The following is a 12,256-nucleotide window of genomic DNA, read 5'->3' as shown; positions in this document are numbered from 1 at the left end:
TCTTGGTCAATCTTGGCATTTCCACACCATTGCCACTAGAGGGCGATCGTGCTCAAGTTCCCCTGGCTGCTAACCATCTGGTCGTCCCAGTCTCTGGCCAGGGAGAGTTCCGTGTCTCCCAATTCTGAGTGCCCTGAGCCAGCAACTCCTTTCTGGGGCCACTATTCTATCCCATGTGTGTAGGACCAAAATGAGTTATGCTCCAGTAACAAAAGAGGTCTTAAACACTATGTTGGCACATTTCGACAGCAGAAGCACTTTGATGGCAGTCATGAAATGTACTGGTATTCTCAAGGAAGAGATGTGTTAGAGTGTCTTTTTTTTTTTTTTTTCCACAAAAAACGAAGAGCAGTGTTCAGTCCTCTCAGTAGCCCGATCCTGGCCCCTGCCTTTCCCAGCTCCCAGCCTCACCTTTATGAAGGGCAGAATCTCTTCCCTCCCGCCCTATGACATGCTTGCTTGGCAGTCTCTGCAAACTGTCATGGAGACACGAGGTGTTGCTATGTGCAGAAGAAAACATTGCACTGCAGGGAGAGGACTTCTTTCTGTACTTTCTCCTTCCCCTCACTGCCCACCCCCAATTTTATGAAGTGCAAACCAGGACCCTGGGGCCTGACAAGGGAAGAAACTGACAGTCGCTTCCTATATGGTAAGCAGACACATTCCTGCTCTGAGGCCAGAATCTTCAGTAATGAGATTTTTTTTTTCCTGGAAATGAAAGCTCACATCCTGGAATGATAAAGTCCCAGGGACATATAGCATTAAGGAAACCACTGAAGTTCATAGCATGCACTTCTATCTCCATGCAGGGCTTTATGTGACCTGAATAAAGGGCCTCTCATGTTAGGGACTCTGGGAAGAAGGGGCCTGAGTCATTTTTAGTTTCCCATATTTATCTTTTCCATGAACCCTAAAATGCACCAAAATGCACCTAATTGCAGCATCAGGTTGAGGTCACACACTTGCTTTCTGATGAATATCTGCAGTGGGAAACGGAATCATTATTTCTGGAGACGTCTAAAAGGAGCCAGGAGCCTCCTGTTGTCTGGGTGAGGCCTGTTGTGCCTGAGGCTGGGCTATGGGCCAGATGACCCTGTAAGATTCTTTCCAGGCTCAGAATTCTGTGGAGTCCAGGCTGTGGATGTGGGGACTGTTTCTTTAAACAAAATGCAGAGAACTCTGCCCCCTTCCCTCCTGCATTCGAAATGCCTCCAGAATCTCTCCCCACAGTCCTTCCAGCCCCAGCCTCGCTCCTGCACCCCAACAACCACTGCCTCTCTTCCATCTCTCTCCCGAACACCTGCTTTCTCTGTTCCCCTGGCTAGGGGAGGGCCTGACATGTCGTCAGCCCGCAGTGGATCTGAGCGAGCATGGTGACATGACAGCAGTAGCCCCAGCACTGGGAGTCCCCTGGCCTGAGTCTTCCTGTGCTTCCCTCCACAGAGCAGCCCATCCAGTACGCTCACTCGTCCTGCGAGGCCGGTGTGGCCGAGCTCCACATCCAGGACGCCCTGCCGGAAGATGATGGCACCTACACCTGTCTGGCCAAGAACACCGTGGGGCAGGTGTCCTGCAGCGCCCGGGTCACTGTCCATGGTAGGAGCCTCTGGGCACCTCTCTAGAAGCACCTTTGCTGCAGACATCTGCTTGGGAGAAAGAGCACACTGCATCTGAAGGGAGGCAGGTGGAGGAAATGGCCTCTAGAGGTCCACAGTGACAAGGCAAAGGCCCGTTCCCCACCCCCTCACCCCAGCAGGGCTGAGGGAAGATGCAGGAGAAAGAGGCAAGGGCTCCCTTGGCTCAAGAAGCTTCCAGTGTGGTAGGAAGAAGTCCTCGCACATTGAAAGATGTCCCAGGAGGAGTACTCACATACCCCCTTAGGACTTAGGGGTCTCACAAATGCCACCTCCCATGCTGGGGGCCACTGGGTAACAGAGTGCTGGTACTGAGGCTTCGAGAGGGTCCCAGGCTGTTCCCCTTTTCCTTCTGACCCTGCTCCTCCCCACCAGCCTAGGCTGGTTTTCATACATCAGCAGCCTGGTGTCCAGTAATCTGATTATCATGCTCATCCATTGATCCTCGCCGAGCCCTTAGTCCCAGGAAGTTCCAGGGGAGTCACGGCACTCGAGACAGAGCTGTCTGGGCTGTGGGGTCGGCGGGCATGGTGACAGTGCCCAGGGAATGCTCCCTGGGGCCAGGGTGTCCAGGTAAGCCTGCCTCCCCATCCTCCCCGCCAGGCTTGGGCCCCCGCTCCTGTGTGTGGCTGGGGCCTGGGGGCTCTGCTTTCCCAGCATGCTGGCAGGAGACCATGTCTCTTCCCTCTGTCCCCCAGGGTTCAGGTCTCGTGGGGAGAGTCTCCCAATAACGTGAGCAGCTGCCTTCTGGGCGGCCACAGGACCTGGTTTCACTGAAAAGGGCAAGGGGAAAATCATGTGCTGGGTACTGCACTAAATACTTTCTCATTTAGACCTCAACAGCCGTGGGGAGGGCCGTGCGCTCCCTGCTTGCCCTTATTTTAGACGAAAGGGTCTGGAGGTCTCAGAAAGCTTATGGAACTTGCCTAAACACACAAGCTGGTAAGTCAGACTGGGCTTTCAGACCCAGATCCTCGTGACTCCAAGCCTGTGCTCATTCCTATGCCCTGCCCTTTTCCAGAGTGTGAATCCACCGGCCCAGAGGGGGAGCCTGAGCCCTGGAGGCTGGGCAGTGTCACCCCTTGTGCTGACGCTGGCTCTGTGACGCTCTCTGCCAACAAGGGGCACACTCCCGGGCCTCCCCCGTTTCTCTGAAGTGCTCTGGCATGGAGTCCTCACCTGCCTCCTCTTCCTTCCAGGAAGCTGTTCACACCCAGGTGGGAGCCTGACTCTGGCCCCCTGGGAATCTGTCAGCCAGAATTGTGGCTGACGTAGCTATCCTCTCTGTCCCCACAGATCTCCTTTCATGGCTCAATAAGGGGCCTCAGGAAATTGTGATAATGAAACAAGAAGAGATCTGAGCTTCATCTTTTTGGGCCAGGGGAGCGGCCCTCACTTTCCCAACAGGGCGCTCTCCTTGGAGGTCGTTGTGGCCTACTCCAAAGCCTAGTAACGGGCAAGAGGGCCAGAGTGACATGTGATGGGTCTGTTGCCCAAGACTCTCTCCCTGCTAGCTTCAGCCAGTGGCCCTGCTAATCCAGTGCCTGTCCCCACTTGCCTGGGTTTAGATTGGATTAAAGAGACCCAGCTGAGCTAATAGTCCCTCGGTGGGGGGGGGTCCCTAGATGAAGGATCAAGGAGTCTTTGGGGGCGTCCTCCTTGTCCCCAGGTCTGTGGGAGTAGTAGGGCCTGGGTGACTGCCCATCCAAGCGTGTTTTAAAGCCGAAACAGGTCCCCAGCAAGAACTCTGCCAGAACCTTTTGGGTTTTCTCTGAGAACAGCCCTGCGTGAGTGAGAACTCCCTCCCGGTGTGGGGATTTGCTGGCCTGTGAAGGCCAAACAGAGGCTCAGATACCATAAATGGTGAAGCAGGCTGAGAGACGTGGCCGCATGTGCGGGCCGCAGGGCTGGGCTGTCTGCACGGGAGCGAGGTGGGCTGAGCCTGGCACAGTGACACCCCCTGGCTCCCTGCCCCAAGGCGCTCGGGCAGCTCAAGGCCGTGTCCTGCACCATCCTCAGCCGTGGACTTTTTCTTACTTCATTGGCAGCTCCTGGGGCTCCAGGTCTGTGGGGGCGGCTGAGGGGTCGGGGCGACCTCAGGAGAGACGTTTGTTCCTACTGTACCCAGCATGGTTCCGGCCCCTCCATCGCTGCCCAAGGCCTGGCCTTTCCGCTAACCCTCAGTGTGGCACCAGCCCCAGTCCCATCCTGGCCGTGGAGCAGACTGGCCGGGAGTGCGTCCTGCTGCACCACCAGCTCGCTTGGCCACAGGGGTGCCATTCCACCCCCCGGGCCTCGCCTTCCTCTTCTGTGCAGTGGGGACACTGATAGTCACGGTCCCCAGTACTGAGGATTAAGTTAATAAATACACGTCATGTCCTCAGAACCGAGGAAGGGCTCAGTGTGTGCGGTTGTGATGATTGTCCAACGGACCCCCCCCCCAAATTTTACACAAGGTAAAATCGTTCAAAATGCCAAGTCTAAGCAGTTTTACCAAAGGACCAGCTTTGCCACAGTGGGTGGGAGGTTGTCTGTCCATCTGTGTGCCTGTTAGTTTGCTTTAGTAAGGGCGAGAATCCCAGAATCCTAGAGGGAGGGAGGCACCCGGCAGACACTAGAGTCTGAGGAGGACCCCATTGTAGGGGCTGTGGCCACGAGAGGGCGCCCTTGAGCAGGGCGCCCCGGCCGTCCGCTTTCCCGGGAGGGGGCCGTTTCCAGGGCGGCCGTGCTGCAGGCACACTCAGTGGAGAATCCCGGCGATGCTCCGCAGAACGCCAGGTGTGGGTGCTCTTTCTCACCTCGTTAGCCTTTTGCCAAGGTTTTGCAATCATCCAGAAATCGCTGGCCCAGCACTCTGATGTGATTTCTGCGGCCACTTCACCCAGCTTTCTCTGTCTCCTCTCCTCTGCAACCCCTTTCTCCAAAATCTGCCTCTCTCCCCAACAAATGTCATTTCCTTTAGGAAGCCCTCCCTGGGAGCCTCCCTTATCATTGTGCTTATTTTCCAGCAAATCTGCACTGAGCCCCTGCTTTGGGCCAGACATCATTCTGGGGAGGCCGCAGTGAGCAGGACAGACAAGCTCTGTCTTCCTGGCGCGTGCGTTCTGATGGGGAGACACACCATAATCAGCACCTAGTTTAATCAAATACTGACCGAGAAGGGTGGAAAGGATCCTTCTGGAGGATGGGTGAGGACATTGTGTGGTGAAGGAAGTCTCTAGGTGGAGGGGACTTTTGAGCAGAGACTTCAGTGAGCTGGAGAAAGAGTGCTCCAGGCGGGAGGGGCAGCAGGTGCAAAGGCCCTAAAATTGGGAGCAAGGTCAGCCTATTCAAGGAATAGCACCTATAACCAGGGTGGCTGGAGGAAGGTGAGAATGAGTTCAGAGAGAGGCAGGGGCACCTCAGACAGGGCCACTAGGGAAGTAGCCCACATTTTATTCTAACTGTGGGATTTCACTCTAATTGCTTGTTTAATTGTCTTCTCTGTGAGACTGTCAGCTCCCTGCAGGCAGGGACCGTGTCTTACTCATTATTGCACATGGATCCGGGCCTGCTATGTGAGCAGGTGTTCAGGGAATGGATGAAAGCACATGGCGGTAGGCAGCCTCCCTAGACGTGCAGCAGGGCGTCCCTCTACCTCTTGACTTCTCTGGGGGCTCAGTGCTTGTTGGAGTATGCAAGAAACCCACCAGCTAGCTCTCAAGAGTCCCTCAACAAATATTCCTTCTGTCCTCCCCCGACCCCAGGATTAAAAAAATCCCCAATAGTTAACCAGGCAATGAAAGCCTTTCCCCACCAACCCAACCCAAGATGGAGACCAAAGGATGATTAATCCAAATTCCTGCAGAGCCCAGGAAGATCAAGGGAGAGTAAATATTTCAGTGTGTTTGGACTGAGTCATTGGGGTGGGGGAGAGACTTCCTCAGGCTAGAATAATTTATCTCCCCCTGAAGTATCTTTGTCAAGGCTAAAATTCTTAAGTGACTAGATCTACTAACTTGCTAACTGTGCCCATTTTGACTTTAGTGTCTCAGCCTAATGGTGTTTATTTAACTGAAGACTTGCTGGGCCCTCCTAAAGGCACCTAAGGACATAAAATGTCGGGAAATTTTTTAAGAAACTGATATCTAGAGTAAAAAAATGAAACTTAGATCATCAGTGGAAGTCCAGTTCACTCTCAGGTTAGTGACAGGCACTCGGTGGGATAGCTGGGAGCCCTGACAGCTTCCCACCCCACCTCTCTCCCAAGTTATGCTCAGGTACTTAGGATGTTATATAATCTGTCCAATGGTGTCAGGTACGGACTCTCCCCTCCATAAGCTTACAAGCACTGAAAACAATTCTAATAGTTATATTAACTAAAGAGAAATGTATTGAAGGATAAACATCGGCTTTAATTTTTTTTGTCTCTTAAGACCCTTAGCCCACCCACCACATCTGTCCCAAAAGTCTTTTAAATTCTAAGAAGGCAAGCAGATAAGTGTTATCTTATAACCAATATTCTAGTTTTATATAGTTTGAATACAACAGAAACGGGGTTGTGCACCATGTGGGTTCTTCGTGTTGCAGGAAGACTTCTGAGTATATGTTTGTACATATGTGTCCATATCATAGAACTGGGGCCTCGTTTTACTAATTGGACAATTAGAGAGGCAGAACTGTCTAGTTCTCCAGCCCACTGTTGGCCTTATCTGTCATTTACTTGCTTGGAGTCCTTGGTCAAGAATGCCATCAGAATTACAGCCTTGTGTCCCTAACAGCAGAATATGATCCATGCTACGCACATACGGTGGAGACGGTGGTTTCCAAGCACTCATCGGGAGGGAGCACTGGGAGCTTGGCTACTGTACCTTTACGTTGAGAGTTTGGTTGTTAACTTCTGAGTCAGTCAGAAGGCTGTGGTTGCAATGATTCCTGCTTCCCCTCCAGCAACCCTACCACTACTGGTCAGAGATCTTTTGGGGAATGTCATACGTCACTCTTTCCTTTTGTTCTTTTCCTTGCACACTTCTTTTTTTATTGTTATGTTAATCACCATACATTACATCATTAGTTTTAGATATAGTGTTCCATGATTCATTGTTTGTGCATAACACCCAGTGCTCCATGCAGAACGTGCCCTCCTTAATACCCATCACCAGGCTAACCCATCCTCCCACCCCCCTCCCCTCTAGAACCCTCAGTTTGTTTTTCAGAGTCCATAGTCTCTCATGGTTCGTCTCCCCCTCCAATTTCCCCCCTTCATTCTTCCCCTCCTGCTATCTTCTTCTTTTTTTTTTTTCTTAACATATATTGCATTATTTGTTTCAGAGGTACAGATCTGTGATTCAACAGTCTTGCACAATTCACAGCGCTCACCATAGCACATACCCTCCCCAATGTCTATCACCCAGCCACCCATCCCTCCCACCCCTCACCACTCCAGCAACCCTCAGTTTGTTTCCTGAGATTAAGAATTCCTTGTATCAGTGAGGTCATATGATACATGTCTTTCTCTGATTGACTTATTTCGCTCAGCATGACACCCTCCAGTTCCATCCACGTCATTGCAAATGGCAAGATCTCATTCCTTTTGATGGCTGCATAATATTCCATTGTATATATACACCACATCTTCTTTATCCATTCATCTGTCGATGGACATCTTGGCTCTTTCCACATTTTGGCTATTGTGGACATACCTTGCACACTTCTATTCCCATTTGCTTCTTAGGTTCTAGAGAAGTCAGTGGGAGGGAAGAAAAGCCAACAGAGCAAGGCTCTTTTTATGACACAGAAGTAGAAGTTTTGCTGAATCACCAAGTAGGTTTATTTGGTTAGGAGAGACTTTTGTTGGAAGAGAAGTCAAATACTGGGGATTTACACCTTTCATAAATGCCCTGCAAATAGGAAGGGGCTGGGTGAAGGTAGGCTTCCTTTGAAGAGTCCTCAAGAGTCAACAGTCATGGCATGTAGGGAAAGGAGGCTAGTCTGTGATCCCTGGACCGTGCTGGATTTTGAGCACCAAATAAAGAAAGAAGGGAGGACTGTGCTTCCAGAGCTCCCCTTTAGTTGGTGATTTACTGAATTTCCATACTCTAACAAGGCTTGGAGTGAATCAGATTTGCTGTTGGAATGGTATTTTGCAGTGTAATGACTAAGCAAAAGAGCTCAGCAGTGGTTTCCAACTGTGCATTTGCAAGAGGTCTGTGTGTCTGTGCATGAGAAGCTTTAGGAGAGGGGAAGTTAGGAAGTAGGGGAGAGCCATTCCACATCCATTTTCATTGGGTGGTCACCTGTGAATCCAGGGATGCGGGCAAGCTGCTGCTGGACAGGGCCTGAGGCTCTGAGAGTGGGACTTAGTAAATGGCCCTGACAGCAATAGGCAGGGGTCCCTCTGTAGGGGAGAGTCTTTGGGGGGCTCCTTAGATGGTAGGGTGTTTCCCACCAACACCCTGTCTCTGTTTATGTGTCTGTGTCTTCTGTTTAAGCACTTTCCCACAATTTCTTGTTTTAATCTGAAATAAGTTTTAAATGAGCTGGGAGCCTGCAGAGGGCCATTTTCAAGGCAAGCCCCTCAAAGCATAAACGTGCATTTAATGCAAGTTCAGATCCAATCAGGGTGGCTAATAGAAGGAGAAGGGTGGAGAAAGCGCTTCTAAGGAGAAACCCCAAATTGTTTTTCCTGCTCAACCCGTGGACAGGAAAGAAAGGACCCAGAAGGGAAGAACGGGAGGATCATTGTAGTGTTGAAGGAGGGCTGAGATCACAGCCAGCCACGGGGACAAAGACTGCAGATGCTTCTAAATTTCAAGCCCAAGAGAAGCTGACGGCTTCGTTCATGTCTCCAGGTTTGAGGAACGGCTTATACAGGTTATTGCATTAAGAATTAATGAGAAAGGCAACAAAGTGCACCTGTTGTGTGGGTATTTAGCTCTTTCTCTGAATAAGAGCTTTTCAGAAATAAAATAATTGAGTTAATACCAGTTCATGTGAGTCTTGTAAACCACCAATTAATGTTTTTAACGAGAAACTTTTTTTTTTTTGAAGATTTATTATTTGACAGAGACACAGCGAGAGAGGGAACACAAGCAGGGGGAGTGGGAGAAGGAGAAGCAGGCTTCCTGCTGAGCAGGGAGCTCTACGCGGGGCTCGATCCCACGACTGAGCCACCCAGGCACCCCGAGGAACATTGTTTTGACAGAAAAAAACTAATGGGTTAGAAGAGCTGACTTGTCAGTTATTTCCTTCCCATCACAAGTCCGCTTTCCCCTTGTGAATGACCTCCACTTTACAGGTGGACAAAAGCCGTGCTCGGGGGTAAGGCGCCGCCCACCGAACCCAGCGAAGTAGCCAGGCCTGCAGCTGCTTCGGCCCCCGTGTCTCCCCCTCTGGGCTTGGGGACCCTGACAGGGTCTCTGTTTGCTACTTCTGCTTCCCCGAAGCAAGAAGTTAATGTGGAAGTTTGTGACAGGAGTCTTCAAAAACAGTTGCTGATGAGTCAAAACAGAGCAAAAATGGCCAAGGAGGAAAACGTCAGAGGGTCAGTAGGCGGGGAGGTCCTTCCTTTTCCCTCCATCCATCCCCTCTCTGCCCCGTCCTCTCTCCTGCTCCTCCCCATTCTCCAGTCCCGTCACTAGCTTTAATGGATACGGCATCATACTTGTCGTCGACAAACTGTTCCTAAGTATTCTTGATCTCAGGTCTTGTCTTTCCCCGGAGGCAGGCTTGATCCGTTCCCTTTCTCTCCACATGGAACAGGGCACCCAGTAGCTAGCTACTCAGTTAAATGACAGAGTGTGTCCGTGAGTGACTATACAGTCACTGGCCAGGGGACCAAGTACCGGCACCACAGGCGGGTTCACGTTCCATCTTTAATTCTGGGCCAGGACATCCAGGCGGCTCGGCCCTTCCTGGATCTCAGAGAGCGGGCGCTCTCCGGGCTTGGTCTCAGCACAGTGGCAGGAAGCACAGCTGTGGGGCAACCTGGGGTATATTTAGTCTGGCCCCATTTGAGCAGGGTGGCACATCTGTCTCTGGGTCCCGTGGACCCCTCCCTTGCCATCTGTGTGCTATGGCCAGTGCCTGCCCTCCCCAGATGAAGGCGGCTCAGGTTCCCTGAGCCTCTGGGGCCCTCTTGCCTCAGACTCTGGCCCCCTCGCCCTGCTTCAGACCAGGACTGTGCCAGGTGACAGCTAAAGCACAGGCCCAGAGGTGCAGCTCTCTAGGGGCACTAGTGAGCCTGGGCACGGACACAAACTCTGACAGAGAGCTCCTGCTGGAATCTAGGTGGCCCAACCCAAAAAAGTGAGTTGGGTTAGGAAAGGGGAAAAAAAAAAACAAAAACCGTGTATTTTTATACTTATTATGTGCCAGATATTATTCTAGCTGCTTTACATATGTTGCTTCTTTTAATCATCTAAAAAGCCTGCAGCATTTATCATGCATTATACTGATGATGTAGACGTTACACTTACCAACACTGTAGCATCGAGACCCGATGACACTGTGGGTTGGGAAGCTTCTTCGGATCACACAGCCGGAGCTCCGAGTGAGTTCAGAGCACCACCTTCCATCTGTCTTCTTGTTTTATCCAGCATAAACGGATGCCATAGCGCATAGGCCACAGATGAGACAGAGCAATTTGTTTGACTTTGAAATTAAGTGCAGTACGCACATCTTGCCCTTTTTACCTGGCTTGGCCTTGCTCTGAGTTCGCTGTTCTCCCCTGGCTAGAGGCTAGGATGTGGGTCAGCAGATAAGACCTCTGTCCTTGTGGAGAGTTGGCCAGCAGAGAAGCCTGCTTCCCGTGGAAGAGATGGCCTCCAGAACATCTTGGCCTTGCCATCAGAAGGCCCGGGTACAAGCTCTAGGTCTGCCTGTGACTGGCCCTGTGACCTCGCGCAGGTCACTTCAGCTGAGCACGCCCTGGCCTCCCTCTCGGGAGACTAGGGTGGTGGGATTGGGACTGGGGCCTCAGGATTCTCGTGAGGGCTGCTTTTCTCAGGCTGCTTCCAGAAAACTACTTGCCCCCAGACTGAGATCCTCATGGCTCCTTAATCCCAGTGCAGAGTGTGTTTGTGGGAGGGGTTGGTTGGTTTCTCACCCTGTGAAGAATTTGGGGTGGTTGAATGCTAGGGATGACTCAGCCGTTCACTAGCCTGGACTCAGTCACGCTGATCCCATGTGACCCCAGTCTGTAGGTCTGAGGCCAGGTTCATTCTGCACACTTACTCCCAACCACTTCCCTTTGCCCTCCTCCCAGGCCCGGGGCCTGGGGAACACAGGGCAGGGCTGGGACGGCGGTGCCAGGGGACTCCATGTCTCCCAGGCCAGGCGCCCACAAAGCAGTCATCCCATTCATCTGTCTCCTGGAGGGCGTGCAGCCAGGTTGTTCTCAAATTATTTTACATATATCCCAGGAGAGTTTTAAGCAATACATTTGTATTTCTAACAGTATTTGCCTTGTGTCATGTAAAAAAAACAAACAAGTCTGCAGTCCTTGGGTGAGGGCCCCATCTCTGTTCGTTTGCAGCTGATAACCCACAAGTAATGGAGCCCAAGTGGGTAGGTGTGAGTCAGCGCCCGTGTCAGCCTCACACGGAAGGTCTCGTTGGTGTTGAGCAGTCGTACAAAGTATGTTCACATGTTCTCTCTTTAAAACTCCTGAGATTATACCGTTACTACCCTCAACACAGGTGAGGCCGCTGAGCCTTCAGAGAGGCCGTGACTTGCCCGAGGCCAGACCTGGGAGAGGGTAGGGGCCAAGGAGGGGCCGCCGCCAGCTCCAAGGAGGGTCTGATGTCCCCGCAGCACATAGGCATGCCCGTCTACACGGACCTCTGAAACCGGGGACTGGCTGAGGCAGCAGAGGAGCAGAACGGGGGGAATCTACACAGGCAGAAACATTTTGTCCTCAAGCCTCAGTCCGTGCAGGACCGGAAATTCCTCAACTCTCCTGAGGCAGCCTGCTTTCCTGGCCACTGCAGCCCAGACACAGCAAAGAGATCTCTGCACTTGGGTTCTGGACCTCCCCGAGCCCACGCCCGGGCCTCGGGTCAAGGGGAAGTCTGCCTGGCTGCCCCTCTGACAAAGGCAGCGATGCTGGGGGCTGGGGCGGAGGCGGCGGCCAGGACGCGAGAGCACATCCCCTGGTCTCGGACCGTACGGTACCCTGGCTCCATGCCCTTCACAATGCGCCTGCCTTGCGGGAGGTTTCCCTGCAGCATCCTGAGCCTTCTCCGCCTCTCCCGTCCTCACTCCCAGAGGCCACACCTGGAGAGCTCTGCAGCGGGCCCAGTTTTGTTTTGCGTGCCAAAAGTTAGAAACTCAGTGCCAATTTAGAGTTCTATTTTTCTCAGGTGTATAAAACACCATGGAGATGTATGCCCATGGCTACTGGCTTTCTGGAAATCTGGTATATGTGGCCCTTGCTAATAAGAACCCAAAATACCAGAGTCCCTTTCCCCCAAAACTTAGAGTTTAAGTTAGAGATATCCTAGCCCTCTCCCTCCCTACCCCTGCCCCTGCCAAAACACAAAAACAAAAAAGCTCGGAATGATTGAAGGTCCAAGCCACCTGGCTCGCAGGGCAAAGGGCAAGATCAGAGACTGGGCAGCCACGAGCTGGTCCTGCACCAGGGC

The 12,256-nt window shown here is 52.1% G+C and overlaps 1 protein-coding gene across 5 annotated transcripts in view; it reads left to right on the top strand.

Moving 5' to 3' along the window:
* Positions 1-12,256, top strand: part of MYLK (myosin light chain kinase) — a 260,972-nt gene that overhangs the window by 155,817 nt on the left and 92,899 nt on the right. For all 5 annotated transcript variants that reach the window (XM_078066769.1, XM_078066774.1, XM_078066775.1 and 2 more), the window contains one exon: positions 1,444-1,596. In XM_078066769.1, coding sequence (XP_077922895.1) covers positions 1,444-1,596 — 153 coding nt within the window. The remainder of the gene's footprint in view (positions 1-1,443; positions 1,597-12,256) is intronic.

This window comes from Halichoerus grypus, chromosome 1, assembly GCF_964656455.1.
Source record: "Halichoerus grypus chromosome 1, mHalGry1.hap1.1, whole genome shotgun sequence".
In the NCBI taxonomy this organism is placed as follows: Eukaryota; Metazoa; Chordata; class Mammalia; order Carnivora; family Phocidae; genus Halichoerus; species Halichoerus grypus.
Note: the sequence above shows the minus strand (reverse complement) of the source record. Positions and strands in the feature narration are given on the sequence as shown.